The 15,777-nt window shown below is 63.5% G+C and overlaps 1 protein-coding gene across 1 annotated transcript; it reads right to left on the bottom strand.

Annotated features, from left to right (window-relative positions):
* Window positions 1-219: 219 nt before the first annotated feature.
* On the bottom strand, window positions 220-10,023 carry GABRD (gamma-aminobutyric acid type A receptor subunit delta). Its single transcript, XM_047792998.1, has 9 exons — window positions 9,939-10,023; window positions 4,570-4,682; window positions 4,224-4,291; window positions 3,916-4,136; window positions 2,753-2,835; window positions 2,269-2,406; window positions 1,581-1,736; window positions 1,148-1,359; window positions 220-902 (listed from the first exon to the last, which is right to left on the bottom strand). Exons 1-9 carry the CDS (start codon window positions 10,004-10,006, stop codon window positions 615-617), a joined length of 1,347 nt encoding a protein of 448 aa, XP_047648954.1. The 5' UTR covers window positions 10,007-10,023; the 3' UTR covers window positions 220-614.
* Window positions 10,024-15,777: the final 5,754 nt, after the last annotated feature.

The following is a 15,777-nucleotide window of genomic DNA, read 5'->3' as shown; positions in this document are numbered from 1 at the left end:
GGGTGACTTTGTCACCCTGGGCCCGTGGTGGCGGCAGAGGTGGGGAGGGGCTGGGGTGTCTGTGAGGACCCAGAGCGCTCTGTTCCTGGCCAAGGGACCGGGGGTGGGGGTGACACCTCACGCCGCCTCGGCCTCCCGCACCCCCAGCTCCCATGGGAAGAGACGGCTCCAGGCTCTGGGGGCTGGAAGAGGAGGCCGCAGCAGCAGCAGCAGCGAATGTGAGCAGCGGCCAAAGGCCTCATTTTATTTCATGCTGGGACCGAAGGCTCACAAGCGCCTTTGCCACCGTCTCCCCACAACGTCGAGCGCTGTCCACTCCCGGCCCCCGCCCCTCCTGGTCCACACCCCAGAGCCCAGGCTCAGGACCACGTTCCTAGTCAAAAGCGCAGCTCCCCAGGCACAGCGCCTGCCTGGCTGGGCCCAGGTCAGGCAGCTCTGCTGCGGGAAAGGAGGCCATGGGCCGGCGTCCCCAGCGCCCGCATCCCCGTGAGGGCGGGGACGGAGCCAGGGCCTTCCTCTTGCCGTCTGTGGCCTGCGGGCTCCGAAACACGCAGCGTGGGTCCCTCCCCCAGGAGGTTCTGGGCAGCAGGAGGCGCGAAGGCCTGCCCGCGGTCTCACATGGTGTAGGCTGCCCAGTAGATGACATTGACGGCGGCGAAGGCGGCTGGGAACACGGCGCGGGCGTAGACGTCAATGGTGTCTGCGTCAATGGGCTTGAAAAGGGCCCGGAGGCCCCCCCGGCCACCCCCCTGCTTCTTTGTCTCCCCCGTCTCCACCTCCATGGACCTGTAGGAGCCCATGAGGTTCCCGGGCACGCGGCATTGCCGGCGGGACACAGCCAGCTCCTGGGTGACGCCGGCGGCCGAGAGGGAGAAGAGCACGATGGCGCTCCTCACGTCCATCTGCACGGGGGCGGGGGGGGGATGAGCGGCCCCTACGTGGGACCCCCAGCCTGGCCAGTGGCTCCACCCCCCAGCAGGCACTGTGGCAGATCCAGGAGTCCCAGCCTGTCCCCCTGACCCAGGGGCGGCAATGGCAGAGGGTCCCGGGCCAAGCGCAGGAAAAGGTGCATCTGCTGGCCCATACTGGGTGGGCGGGGGGGAGCCTTGGTCCTGAACACTGGAGACCCGGCCCGGCCCAGCCTCACCTCAGCCCTCTGCTCCTTGACCTTGGCCTTGGCCTTTTGCTTCTTCCGGTAGTCGGCATTGAAGTGGGCAAAGGCGTACTCCACCAGGGCAGCAAACACGAAGACATAGCAGATCCAGAAGTACACATCCAGCGCCTTGATGGCGGATGCCCGCGGGAGGGAGGAGCGGGCACTGACCATCAGGGTGGTCATGGTCAGCACGGTGGTGATGCCTGGCGGGAACAGGTGGTGCCATCCCTGGGCCGCTGACACCCCCACCCCAACCTGGGAGCCGGTCATCCTCTTATCGGGCCCGGCCTGGCCAGCCAGTACCCAGGACAGTGCCGAGGGGCCGCCAGGCCAGGCCTGTGCTCGTGACCGGTGCACTCAGGGCCCGGCCCCAGGCTCCCACCCTTGCACCAGCTCCCTGGGGGCGGAGGCCAGGACCCCGTACCTAGAGAAACCCTGGCGGGCACCGCGGCCTGACTAATCCAGAAGGAGACCCAGGACATGGCGACCAGCAGGATGGAGGGCATGTAGGACTGGATGATGTGGACGCCGCGGTTCCTCCGCAGGTGGAAGGCCAGGCTGAGCCGGGGGAACTGGCCGGCTGCCGGAGGGCCACCCGTCAGGGCCAGACCTGCCACACGGCTGGCAGCGCGCAGGAGGGGAGGGCTGGGGCGGGCAGGCGGGCCACAGCAAGCCTCAGGGAGACACCCCACCCTCACCGCGTGAGGGCCAGGAGCCGCCCGTGCCCCAGGCCTGGGCTCAGCAGAGGGGCCAGCCCTGTGGTGGGGCCTCCATGGGAAGGAGGGACCGTCCCCCCCCGCCCCCCCTCCCCCGAGCACCATGCTCCCTCCCTCCTGTCCTCCTCGGGCACAGCCAAGCTCCCACGATGGGCACGAGGATCAGGAGGGGCCCCACCCCTCAGGGACCCCCCCCCCTCCTCCCCGCCAAGCCCTGGACGCCATGAGGGACCAAGGAGTGAGCCCGAGGAAACCTGACCTGGCCACTCGGCTGGCACCGCTCGTGCGGAGCGGCAGTTTGCCAGCCGCGGCCTCGGGCCCTAGGAGCCGGCCAGGGGTTCTGTTAGCAGCATTCAAAAGCCCCAGGCCGGGCTCGCGGGCGAGAGGCCCTGTTACCCGACTTGAAGTTCATCAGCTCCGTGCTGAAGCGGTAGCTGGTGATGGTGAACTGCGCCAGCTGCAGCTGGTCCAGCCCGTGGATCTGCTCCTGGTTTTCCGACCAGTAGTAGACGATATCCTCGGACGAGTAGCCGTCTGCGGGGAGCCCACAGACGGGCAGCAGAGCCCGGCGCCCCCCAGCCCCGCGGCCCCACACACAGGCGGGGACGGCGAGGGAAAACCCGGCCAGGAGCGAGGGGGCCTGGGGCCACGCTGGCACTTTGGCAGGTGCAAAGGCCAGAAAAGCTGGAAGAAGTGCAAGCCACCCTTGCTGGTGGCCCCTGGGAGCTGCCTCGCGGGCCCAGTGACACAGATGGGTGTCTTGTGGGATCCGGGGCCGGCCGGCCAGGCGGTGACCCACCCCAGGTGCCGCCCTGACCCTGGGCCGGGCTGGCTGCAGGGGCCCCGCCGCCCTCCCTCCCCACGCCGGCTGGGCACTCACAGCTTTCCAGATGCAGCATGCACTCCTGCTCGTCCAGGGGGTACTTGGCCAGGTCCATGTCGCAGGCCACTGTGGAGGTGATTCTGCCCAGACAACAGGCCGCTGAGCTCCCCAGGGTGAGGCCTGGTCCCGGAAGCCAGCAGCCCCCCTGCCGCGCCGCAGACAGAGACACCCTAACCCCAGCCAATGGGGCCTCTTCATTGGGGGGTTGGGATGCGGGGAGGAGGCCAAGCTGCCTCTCTGGGTGGAAACTGGAAATCGTGGCCATGTCCCAGGTATGCGTGCGTTTTCATTCTGGGATCAAGAACTGGATTTCATTCACTTTCCTCATCCTTGAAAACACCTGACTATCTAAGCCGGGGGCCAGGGCGGCAGGTTCAGCCTGAGCACCCCGCCCGCCCCTGGGCATGGCCTCTGGGCACCCCTGCTGACCAGGCAGCCTGCTAAAGGCTCAGGTTGCCAAGAGTTCTGGGTTTCCAAGAGAATTTCGATTCTTATGTAAACCTGAATTTTAGAATGTTGGCAATGAGGTCCACAAAGCCTGTGTCAGAAAACACACATTCAAACGAACACACGTACACGTCTGTTCACGACAGTCACAACACGGCTCACGACCGTCAGCGTGGAACCAGCACAGTGTCCAGTGAGCGAGGAGCTGACACACAAGCTGATGCGTTCGTGCAATGGAGTGTTTGTCCCTCAGAAGGCAGGAGCTTCTGATGAGTGTCACAACACAACGAACCTCGAACACACCGAATGAAGTGAGACCAGTCGGACACACCGGCTCACAGAGGGCATGAGGACTTGTGCATGAAATGGGCAGAGCAGACACATCCACGGAGACAGAAGGCAGACGGGCTGCTGCCGGAGCCAACGGGCACCGGGCCTCCTTCCGGGGGTGAAGCGTATGGGAACCGAGACGAGGGGACGTTTGCACAACGTTCGGAGGGCACCAGGCATCACGGAACTCTTCGCTTTTAAATGGTTGATGTCACGTTACATGAACTTCCCCCCGGTTTAAAAGCAGGAGGACACGTGTGTGTCCCAAAGCAGCCTCGGCTGGCTGCCCGCCAGCAGCCTCTGCGGTCCCCTTCCTGAGCAGCTGCTGGCAGCAGGGGATATAAATACCACCGGCCGCCGCCGAGCTCCGCAGGCCGGCTCACCGGATGCTGTACAGGATCACGCCGTCGGGCTGCAGCCGGATGAGCTTGTTCTCCACGGTCACGTCGTGGAACCAAGCGGACTTGGCGTTCACGATGAAGGTGTCTGGGAGCCACAGCTTGTCCACAAAGCGGCTGTCCAGGCCCAGGGTCTCGTTGGTGTGGTTGTAGGAGAGCCGGCTGTCCCGCCAGCTCTGGTGCAGGAACACGGTCATGGTGTATTCCTGGGGGGCAGGGTCCGGCCGTCAGCCCCGCTGCTCTGGGGCGCGCTGGCCCGGGGGCGGCAGGGGGCAGAGCTGGCCGGGACCTACCATGTTCACCTCTGAGATGTGGTCGATGCTGGCCACCTCGATGGCGAGTGCCACGTTCACAGGGGGCCCTGCGCGGAAGGAGCCGGCCCGAGGCGGCAGGGGGCTGAGGCTAGGCCCCGGCACCCCACGCCCCCCACCGCAGGCAGGCAGGACAGGGAGCAGCCAGGGTTTTTGCAGGGGTGGCCGTCTTGGTGCCTGAAGCCTGAGAAGATCCACCTGGCAGCCGTCTCGCTGGGGAGCTGACACACCCCTCGGGGGAGCCAACTTCCACCAGCCCAGAGCCAGGCGGGGATCACCCCACAGCTGGCCCCAGTGGCCTGCCCGCGCCCTGGACGGCCACCCTCACCTCCAATGCCGGGCCGGAAGTTGCGGGCGTAGCCCTCCATCAGGCCATCCAGGTTGGGTAGCCAGGATATCTCCAGGTTGGAGCCGACGTAGTCGCCAATGTCATTCATTGCCCTGGAGACGCAAGGCCCGCTGGTCACAGGCAGGGTGCCAGGGGCCGAGCCTGTCCTGGGCACCCAGGCCAGGTGGGCAGGGAGGACCCAGCAGGCCCCGGGAACTCACACCAGACACAGGGAGCCCCCAGGAGGGGCAGGGCCAGGATGCTCGACCTCTCCCCCAGCCTCTGCGCTTGGTTTGCACCCCGCCCACCCGGCCGAGCCCCCACGCCCCCTCTAAACCAGCCGGCACACCCACCCCTGGGGTCCTCAACAAATAGGCCCTGGGGGACCCCAACAAGAGCACATGGCCTCCTCTCAGCTTCTGAGGACCGGAGACCCTATAAAAGGCGACTTGGGAGCAAAGACCCGTAACCAGGAGGCTGAGGGCAGGGACAGGAGGAGCAGGGGACGTCCAAACCTGGGACTCTGGGCCAGGCTGAGGGCCCCTGGGGAGCCTGCAGTCAGCCTCCTGCTCTCTGTCCCTTCCCAGGCAGGCCCCATAGGTCCTCCAGTTGCCCTGTGCTTCTAGGGCTCAGCCTGACCCTGGAGCAGCTGGGGGCAGTGCCCCTGGTTCCAGCCTAGGCTGGTCCTGTTTGTCCATGGCAAGGCCACACAGGGTGACCGGCACAGGCCAGCTGCCAGAAGCTCCCCAATAGCCGCCCCTGCCCACCATCATCTGGTGAAGAGTGACCCCCAAACGCGTGTCCACCCGGAGCCCAGAATGGGACCTCATTAGGAAGAAGGGGCTTTGCGGATGCAGTTGGCTAAGATGAGGCCATATGCTAGAGTAGGTCGGGCCCTAAACCACGGCTGCGGCCGGTGTCCTTACAAGAAGAGACAGTGGACAGACAAGGCGAAGCCACGTGACCACAGAGGCAGAGTCGGAGCAATGGGGTCACAGGCCGAGGAAGCCGAACTCTGGCAGCCCGGAGGCCAGGGAGAGGCCTGGACACGTCCCCGCCCCGCCCACACCCCCGGCTTCAGACCTCTGGCCTCCAGAATCTCGAGAGAACCATTCCCATGGTCTCAGGCCCTCCAGGTTGCGGTCCCTTGTGACAGCGGCCCGGGACCCACACACTTCCTCCTCTGGCCCCCTGTCGGGAAGGGGCCTTCCTCCTCCACCGCCCCCCGGGGACAAGGGACTTTTCAGGAGGAACCCGCTTGTTTCTCCCTGAATCACAGCTGTTCCCAGTGGGAAAAGGTCACCAGGTCACCCTGGGCCCAAGCCCCTGGGGGATTCATGACAGGCCCGGGTCTGGATGAAGGGGCTGCTGGGAACCCTGAGACAGAGCGACCTGAAGTCAGGTGTGGCTGCACCCAGGTGCCCCCTCCCAGCTCCCACGGCGCCACTGGCCCGCCCTCCCCTCTGGGGTTCCTGCTGTGCAGCCTCCAGCCCCCGCCTGGGCCACTGCAGCCCCCCTCCCCCGACTCCCAGTCTCCGTCCTCCTCTCCCCCCTCTTAGGCGTCGGCCACGCCTCCGCCTCTGGACCCTCTGCCATCAGGCCCCACCTCTTTCTCCAGCGCTACCTGACACCCACATCGGTCATCGAGCTGATCCCCCTCCACCCCGTCCTGCCCCAGGCTGGAGGCTGTCCCGATCATTATTCACCCACCCATCGAGGGCAAATGGGACCCCCCAGGGATGTGACTGAGCAGCGGGGACAGGATGGTTGCAGCCTAGGCCCAAATGGCGTCTGTGAGTGGTGACAAAGCAAGTGGCTTTAAGGGTGACGAGGGTGACAGGAAAGGGAGATCAGGAGCTCCCGGCTGGGATGGGACAGCCTCCCCCAGAAAGTGACATCAGAGCCCAAGGAGAGAGAACCGGCGCCTGTCTGGGGGCAGGCAGAGGTGGCTGCAGCGACAGCTCCACGAGGTGGGGCCCAGGGAGGGGCCTGGAGGGTGGCGGCGGGGGGCACCGGGGCCACGAGTGGAGAGGGGTGGACAACAGAGCCCATCCGGGGTTGGGGGGAGGGGGGAGGTGTGTCTTGGGGGACAGAAGACTGTGCTCTAAGGGCACCGTGGAGGCTGGGGTGATGCCAGGCTGGGCCGTGGAGGGAGGGAGGCGGAAACACAGAGACAGGAGGGGGCCTGGTCCAGACCTGGGGTTGGGGAGGGGGCAGTGTGAGGCAGGGGCTGGGCATCCAGCTGGACGCGGCCCTGGACCCTGCCCTCTCAGGCGGCGTAGAGAAGCACCAGCAAGGCGCCCAGGCCCCTCGTCTGCTTCTCCTGCGGGCCTTGAGGAGGGCTGAACTGGACGCCGGAGATGCTCAGATAGTGCCACCCACCAAGGCTGCTGTATCCCGCAGACCCCCGGGGCCCCTCCAGGCCAAGGCTAGGCGGGGGGGGGGGGGGGTGGCCAGGGAGAGGCTTTGGTAACCAAGGAAAAGGAGGAATTAAAGGAGGCCCCAGCCCCAAGAAGGCGCCATTCCAAACGCAGATGGAGGTCACGCTCAAGGTCAATGGGAAGGGATTCCGTGAGCCTTTATTTTTGGACCGGCCCAGCTGCCACCTTGCAGCAGCGGCCAGCCGGCCTGGAGCGAGGCAGTCGGGAGACACTGTCCTTCTGGCCTTAGGCTGGAGGCACAGGTGAGCACACCCGCCCTCGGCCAAAGCCCCGCGCTAGCTCAGGGTACAAAGACAAGGCCAAGGGCAGCCCTCACTGAGAAGCCGGCCCCAAACGGTCAGGGCCCCAGCAGACTCTCAGCCTCTGCCCTCTGTGGGGTGAGAAGGAACAGGACCCTCACCCCCGCCCTGCATCCCTGCTCCACTAGGACGAGGCTGGTGGTTGATGCAGCTGTGAAGGGGCATGGGGGCCCAAGCGCCCAGGAAGCTGTGCTCCATGCAGCTCTGGGTCCTGGAGGGCCCTGCCCTCCTCCACTGCTGCAGGTGGAGTCCGGGTGGGGGTCGGGCAGGGTACCTGGTGGGGGGAGCTCGGCACGGGGTAAGAATGTGGGGACTCTGATCAGAGTCTTGGGAAAGAGCATCTGACTCATCCGAAGGCCCAGGAAGCCGGCGGTGGCTGAGGGCTGGGGTTTCCTTAGAGGATCAGAGGCTCAGAGACACCGGCTCCAGGCTCCGGCCAGGGGGACGCCACAGGCTCGGTGAAATCTCCTGCCCGGGCTGCTCCTGGTGTCCTCTGGCCTCCCCCCTGCCGCCTTCCAGCCCCACCAGAGACACCCACTCCTGTCACTTGCCTGTGGCCCAGGGGACAGAAAAGGGAAGGTGGGTGTAGCTGAAGGTGCCCCCTCCCCGATCCTCGCCCACAGATCCCTGCCAGCTCTGCTTTTAGAGCAGCCGCCACACTGGCACCTCAGTTACCAAGGCGAAGAGAAACACCACGATCGGAGGTGAGCGCGAGGCAGGAGCGGCGAGGCACCTTCTCCAGGGAGACGGAGGGCCACCCGCTCGGGTAGGCAGCTGGCAGATGGGGTGGTTGCTGCGTGAGTGGGTCTTCCAACTCAGGGAAGTGTGGCCGTGACCCAGTCCCTCTTAACCCACGAGGATCCCTGGGATCCGGGCTGAGCAGTGGCAGCCAGATACCCACCTCCCATTAGCCCCGCTGTCCCCTCACACCACCCCAGGGGGAGAGGGGCGGGAGGGTGCATCCTCCTGGCTTCCGAGGGGAGGGGTATAGGAGCAGATGGGCAAAGAGGCCCCAAATGGATGAAGGCCCCCACAGCTCAGAGGCCCTTGTCCCGACCGGGCCCTCAGCCCTGCAGCCTTCCTGCACAGGCAGACAGGCTCACTCCTCCCCCGGTACCCCAGGAGCCGGATGCGGGTCGGAGTTCAGACACTTCAGAGTTTAGAAAAGCCATATGATGTGCTTACGGACTCGAGGGGGAGTCTGGAGAATTCTCCAGCAGAAAATATTATCATGAACAAAGATGAAAGCAGGACAGGCTTTGCAGCCAAGACTTTTGGCGTCAAACTTGGACTAAGATTTTGGGGTTCGGAGCGACTTGGATTTCAGAACTGCGGCTACATGGCTGTGGGACTGAGCTAGTAACCGACGCCAGGCCTCTGTCCGCAGCCAGACCTCAGTGCTTTGCCCTTCCTGGTACCGTGAGGCAGGAAAAGGAAAAAGGAGATGGGCCCGTCGGGCTCCATACAGGACAAGCCCTGGGACAGGGGCCACACGCGCCGCCTGCGACCTTGGCATAAACGGTGGCCTTCCTGACTCTGCCCCCGGCCCCACCAAGGAAACTGTGACTGCACATACACAGACATGTTCCCCGTTGCCTGAGTGCCTGCAGCCGAAGCACGGGCTAGTGTTCAACCATTTCTGGCTTTGAAAGTCTTGGACGTCAGCTGGTTGGCCACGAACACCAGAATGCTTGGGGGGGGGGGGCAGGGAGCCGCTTTTGCTTGGTTTGTTTGTTTGTTTGTTTGTTTGTTTGTTTGTTTCTGCAGCCCTTGTACCAAGATGGTTTTCAAAAAGACCCCTCACACCTCTATGGTAGGTGGCCAGGCTCAGTGCTCAGCGTGCTGGGGGATCCAGGGCCCACATCAGGTCCACAGAGAGACCTGGACGGTGCCAGGGAGGGAGCCTCAGCCCAGGGGCCGTTCCTTCTTAGCCCCTTCCTCTGCAGACAAGAAAGGGCATCTTCTCTCGGCTCCTGCCTAGGGCTCCCGGCTCCCTCCATTGCATACTCTGGAGTCGGAAGGCACGGAAACGGCCCTGTGGGGTCCCCTTAACAAGCACACACTGCCATGAGGTGGTGCCCTCCTGCCCACCGCAGACCTGTCGGCTTTGGCGGAAGCAGGTCCTGGTAGCTCTGCTCTGGTGGGAAGGGGAGAAGCCTCCTCCCGGGTCCCCAGGTCCCTCCTTTCTTCCTGCCTGAAGCTCGGGCCATCTGAGCGCTCCGTCGGCGCCTGCAAGGGCACCAGCCAGCCAGGGACCGGCCAAGGGACAGCTGGGGCTGAGGGACGCGAGCTCAGCAGCCGAGCCCAGCCCGGGCACAGGGAGCCCTGAGAGCGGCTCCGACGCCCTCCCCTTGCCCCGCGCCGCCGGTTCAGCACCGGGAGGCGGACAGCACCGAGGCGGCCAGAACCAGGAACAGCGCCGCTGCCGGCGCCCCAAGGGCATGGTCCCCAGAGGGGGCCCGCGGGGGCGAGCGGGTCCGGGGAGTCACGGGGGCGAGGTGGGGCACCGACGCGGTGGGACCCGGCGGCGCGGGAGGCAGACGCGAGGACCCGAAGACCAGGGGTTCCTGCCGAGCACTACCCCAGCAGGCAGGGCTCCCCATCGAGGGCGACCCCGGCGCTCGCTCACCTGGTGCCGCGGTGCTGCTGCGCGCAGAGCAGCAGGAGCGGGGGCAGCAGCCACGCCAGCGCGCCCATGGCCTCGGCCGGCTCGGCGCCGGACCGGGGGCGGCGTCGGGGTCCGGCCGGTCGCAGGCGCTCGCGAAGTTGCTTCGCCCGCGGCCGCGGCGGCGGCGCAGGCGGGCGGGAGCGGGAGGCGCGCGGCGCGAGCGCGAGGGCGGACGGAGCGCGGAGCCGGAGCCGAAGCCGGAGCCGGAGCCGCCCCGCCCCGATCCGGGCCGCTCCCCTGCCGGCCGCCCCGCCCCGTGCCGCGCTGTCCCAGCGCCGCTGCCCTTGCCGGCCGCGAACGCTCCTTCGCGCCTCTGCCGGGTGGCCACCCAGGCGCACGACCCCCGCGGACGCGGCCTCCGGCTGCCGGCCCGGCGCCTGGGCACCGACGGGGGCGGCAGAACCTCGTCCCTGAAGCAGAGTGTGCCATGGGCCGTAGGCGGGGGTCACGGATCCCGGGAACTGGTGGGGCCGCGGAGGGTGCCAGCATCCCTGCGGCGGCACCTTTAACTGGGAGAGACACCTCCCCCAACACCGGCAGGCGCTTCCAGAACCCTCACGCTTGGGCCCCCGCGGTGAGAGGAGCGGGGCCGCACTGGCCGCAGTTCTGTGGTCAGAATCCCTCTCCGGCCGGGGATGCGGTGACCCTCTGCCTACCGGGTCGGGCCCCATCTCCTGTTCACACGCCCTCGGAGGGCATGGGAGACTCTGGGCTCTGACAGGATGGCACCCACCGCGCCCGCCCAACTGCTGAGAAAGTCAAGGCCCCTTGTGTTCCTTCTCTGTTGTGACTCGAACGTAAAAGCTCTGTGCAGTTTCCCCCCAAAAGCTGACCACGAACTTGAATCGTTTGGTCTCATTCACTGACTTGGAGACGCCGCATCAGCTGATGACCCAACGTGAACATCTCAGGAAAACACCTGAACAGGAGAGCCGGTCCTGGAGTGGGGGTGGGTCCCGGCTGACCACGGACCCTGGAGGAGCAGGTGCAGGAGGAACGGCTGGAAAGGGCTTTGCTCCTGTGACTTTCTAGCCCAGTCCTGGGGCCCGAATATCAGGGCGCTGCTTCCCAGCTGCCTCCTGAAGCCAGGTACGAGCTCTAGGAAAGTCAGGCAGGTCCCAGCGTGCGTGTCTCCCAGGAGGGGCCTCTGGGTACGTGGAGGCACTGCCTGTAGAGGTCCACTGGCTGCGTGTGTGCGTGTGTGCTCTGGGCCTCGAGGCCACATCCCCCATTTGCCCTCCCACACAGGACTCGAGAGTTAAGGAGTTAACCCTCAAGAAGGGCAGAGAGCACAGCCTGGAAGGGGTACGTGCCCTGGGTGGCCTCGAGGGTCATTTTTACTGTTTCTCGGCTAGAACAGAACCTTGGCTGTCGGCTTCTTCATAGGGTCCCTCGTGTCTAACGGGTTCTGGCCTATGATGGGTGTTTCATAAACGTAGGCAAATACAGGGGCTCAGAGCCAGCAAAAGCCAGCCAAAGGGCAGAGTCAGAACCCCTCCCCCGCCCCAGCCCCACGCTGCCTCTCCTGCCCTTCAGGCCTGAGCTTAGGTCTCTGCGCTGGTCCAAGTGCTGGCTCTTTGGCTGAGTTCACTGTCACGCTCTGTCCTTGGATCTGGGAAGATCAGGTGCTGATAGCCTCCGAGAAATGTTGCTGACCTTGAATCACTTGATGCAATCAGCTCAGGATGAACCAGATTATTGCTATGTTCTTCCCTCTCCTCTATTGTCTGAGGCATAAAATTAGCACCGAGCTTTCACCGGAGAGCCGAGCTGTGCGGGCGGCTCAGCCGTGGCTGTGGTTGCTGGGTGGCACTGAATTGCCTCTTCCTCCTCGAATCCTGCAGGCAAGCATGGCTTGACACCAGGAACAGGACAAGGTAGAGCAGCGACCTGCACCCTCATGCCCAAGATGCCCGGATATTCGATGACCTTAAATCCAAAGGCTGACGTTCTTCCCCAGAGTCTGCCAGCTTTATTTCAGGTCTGTACTGTCTCTAATCGGCTGCAGGTTGGATCCCAGGAGTGGAACTTTTCATCCGTCCAAGTTTGCTGAGAATGAGTTTGTCACACTCCTGAGCCTCGGTCACATCCCACTGTACCCACTGGGTCTCTGTGCTCATCTTCTGCTCCACCCGGAAGCTCCAGCTGCCCCAGGATGGGGCAGGCCTGCTCGGGGCAGCACCACCAGGGCTCAGGGGACCAGGACTTGTGGGGTTGTTCGGCCTCGGGCTGGGGCAGGCCCCCGGAAGCGGCAGCGTCACAGCGGGCAGGTGCCCGCAGTCCTCGCCCCCTCCCCCGCGTTGATAATTCAGGAAATGGGAGGTCTAGGAGCTGGGTCCAGCCCTGCTCCTGACTGGCTCTATGGCCTCAGGGAAGTCATTTCTCCTGGCTTTGTTCTGCTCTGTTTACAAAAGGAGGGGCTGCGCGTACACACACTTTCCCAGGCACCAGAAGTCCTGGATGATGCTGAGCCCAGCTTCCTCACTGGTGATAATGGGCTGTTTTCCTTGAAAACTTTCTCACTTGCAGGTGCTCAGGAAAACAGTGTGGGTTGCTCCCCACGTTTATTCCCGTCCTGCTATTGTCTCGTTGTTGTTGCTGTTGTTCGAGAAGGGGGCAGAACCTCATCCTCCAAGGGTCACACTGGTGACACTTTCCAAATCAGTCAGACGAAGAATCTCTATTTCAGGCGAGGTCTGTGCTATTAACCTCCTTGTACCCTACTGAGAGCCCAGGACAGGGGACCCGCTGCCAGAGCATGGGGACAGGGATGCCTGATCCTCCCCCCTGAGGCATCTGGTCCCCATATGTCCATGCGCTCGCTGTTCTCTTACTGCACGTGTGACCTGCGGATGCTTCATCAGGGTGCCCCCGCCGAGCCCTGGGGTTAGGGGCTCAGGGCAGTGGCTGCTGCATCTTCCTCCTGTTTGGTGCAGGGAGGCGGCATGCCCTCTCCATATGGCGCTTGGCAGAACCGTCACCATGTGGCCCTGGGAGCTATGGAAACCCTGCGTCTACAGCCGCCCTGGGAGTCACCAAGCCAACCCGCCCCTGGAGAGCCAAGCCCTTGGTGCACCTGGGAGCTGCAAAGTGTGGTCTGTGGGTCCACCTGACCCTTTTCCACCGTCTTTCCTCGGGCGACGCCTTCACTGTGCGCTCGCAGCGGATGGGGAGAGATGTGCCAAGTGCAAAGCCTGGGCGGAGAGCTGGCCTGAAGCCAGGGCAGCAGCAGGATGGCCCCGGGAGGCCAAGGTGAGTCACCGGGATCCGGGAGGGCTGCACCGGCCACGCTGAAAATCCCTGCCTGGTACATTTGTGAGGCTTCATTGTTTTCCTGGGAAAACACACCAAAGAGAGAAAATGGCAGCGGCACAGAGAGAAATTTTCTTGAGCTTAGAGTGTAATTATTAATCCTCTGAGTTCCAGATGGAATCCACTCATTTGGGGACGTGGAGGACGCTTGGCAGAAAGGATTGAATGCCAAGTACTTAGAGCAGCCTGAGGTCACCCGTCCGCTTAAACAAAGGATGCAGGGCGTGAGGAAACAGGGCGGTTCTGGGGCTGTTTTTAGTCACCAAGCCCCCGAGAGCCAATAAGTGATCGGCCTGGGCCACTTAGAGAATTTTTTCCACGTGAGGGAAAGAGGCATCCACATACAACAGCTCATGTGTGACACGGAGAAGTCAGAACCCTGTTTGCAGATTTTCTGTGGTTTAAAGTGGCAATTCGAATTCTTTCAAGCGATGGAAAATGCGAAACAGAGGTGAACATTCCTGACAAGAGGGCTGCCTATCGAGTGAGAAAGACTCGGCTTTAGCCGCCAGCGTGGCCCAACTGACGCAAGGCCTGGAGAGGCGGCCGGCTGGAGGGCCTGGCTGGCGTTGGCTCCACGCCCTGGACACCACGAGGATGCCTCTGCCCCCCGGGCCTCTCTCTGGTCCTAGACCCTGGTCCCCTAGGCAGGATGGTGCAGAAATTAAAGCAGGAAATTTGCTATAATCTTTGGATACTTTGATTAAACTTCCTCAAGAAAGGTCCCCACACAGGCGATATTCATTCAACCCGATGAATTGTTCATCCTCCTCTGTGCCCAGGCCTGGGCCGGGCGCGGGGTGTGAATACATGTACAAGGTCCCCTTGGAGCCCCCCTGTGGCTTCATGGGTTAAGAACCCAACATAGTGTTCGTGAGGACGCAGGTTCGATCCCTGGCCTCGCTCAGTGGGTTAAGGATCCGGCATTGCCATGAGCTGTGGTGTAGGTGGCAGACACGGCTCGGATCTGGCGTTGCTGTGGCTGTGGTGTCGGCCAGCAGCTGCAGCTCCGATTCGACCCCTGGCCCAGGAACTTCATATGCTGCAGGTGCAGCCTGAAAAAGACCAAAAGACAAAAAAACAAAGCCCACCCCTACCCCCACCCCTCGCCTTCTGGGAAGAACATGGACCATCAGTGAGTAAACAAAAAAGATCACCTGAAATGCAAAGTGTCTTGCGAAGGGCCCCCAGCAAGATAAGAAGACTGGGGGGGGGGGGGCCCGTGAGACAGGTGACCAGCAAGACCTGCCTGGGAGCCCGCGTCCGGGCTGAGATTTGGATTCTCGTCTATCCTTTCTGGAGGAAGATCCAGCCCCACGGAGAGCAGGAGAGCGTTCCCAGCAGAGGAAAGGGTTCAGAGACCCTGAGGCAGGAGTGAGCTGGCAGGTCCCGACAGGAGCAAGGCCAGGCCACGCGGCGGGGAGGGAGGGAGGCGGGCCGTTAAGCCGTGGGCTCACATCCAGGCTTACTTTATTTTTAATCAGCTTTACTGAAATACTTACAATAAAATTTCCTGATTTTGAGAGAAAAAGCTTGATGGCTTCAATGTATATGTAGGCTTTGTTATATACGCGGGGCCTGACGCACACTCGGGGTTGTGTCACCTCCGCCCTAATCACGACGCTGTGCGTTTCCACCGCCTGGAAAAACCCCCTCCTCCCCCGCCCAGGTTCCAAGTCCCAGGGGTGTCTCCTCTCCGTCAGCACAGTTTTGCCTTTTGCAGAATGTCCTGCACACTGAGTCCCGCGGTGTGACCCCGGGGCTGACCCTCCCCCGGCTCTCATCCACCCCCCCACCCACCCCCGCCACGACTTGTTCCAACAAGTTCAGGTCCACGGCGTTTGGTTTGGGTGCGTTTTCTCTTTTCTCCCTTATTTTCAGGTTCCTTTGTCTCTGGTCCACGTGGTTTCTCACAACGTGTTTGTCAACCTTCTTCGTGGCTCTGTGTGGGATGTGTCCTCTCCCAGCGGCTGAGTTTCTGTTCCTCATTTTCATCGATATGCTTATCAGGTGTCTCGGTGCCATTTTCTTACCTTTTCTCTGCTCAAGGTTTGCTGAGCGTCTAGCATCTGTGGGCTTCTGGTCGAGTTTGGAAGATCCACAGCCATGTTGGCGACTTTCACTGTCCCGGGGGTCCTTAGGGATCGCTCAAGAGAAAGCCCCTTGGGAAGGGCTCTCCCTTTCAGAGCGGTCACCCTCCACCCCCGTCCCCTCCCCATGGCCTGCCTCGGTGGGGGCAGGTCTGCCTTGCTGGGAGACCTCGGCGTCTTCCAGATGAGGGGAGGGCCAGCTCTGCTGGGGGGCGGGGGGGGTGGCGGAGAGCCACCTCATCAGGCTCCGGAGGTTCAGACCAGTCTGGGGGGGCCAAAACCTCTGGGGGAGTCCACCCAGATATTCCCATCCCGTGGGTCAGGGTCTTCCCAACCAGGACCCTGACCTTGGCCTCAGGACCCTGACCTTGGCTCCGGCAAAGCTACCTGGACTGGGA

Source organism: Phacochoerus africanus, chromosome 8 (assembly GCF_016906955.1).
Source record: "Phacochoerus africanus isolate WHEZ1 chromosome 8, ROS_Pafr_v1, whole genome shotgun sequence".
NCBI lineage: Eukaryota > Metazoa > Chordata > Mammalia > Artiodactyla > Suidae > Phacochoerus > Phacochoerus africanus.
The sequence above is the reverse complement of the archived record's forward strand: the minus strand, read 5'-3'. Positions and strand labels throughout refer to the sequence as shown.

Bases quoted from the DNA above. Each gene is read 5' to 3' on its own strand.
- GABRD (XM_047792998.1), bottom strand. From the start codon at position 10,006: ATGGGCGCGCTGGCGTGGCTGCTGCCCCCGCTCCTGCTGCTCTGCGCG. The intron at 4,137-4,223 runs GTAGGTCCCGGC...CCTGCCCCCCAG, and splicing joins ACATCTCAGAGGTGAACATG to GAATACACCATGACCGTGTT. The intron at 2,407-2,752 runs GTGAGTGCCCAG...GGCTCCCCGCAG, and splicing joins CATGCTGCATCTGGAAAGCT to ACGGCTACTCGTCCGAGGAT.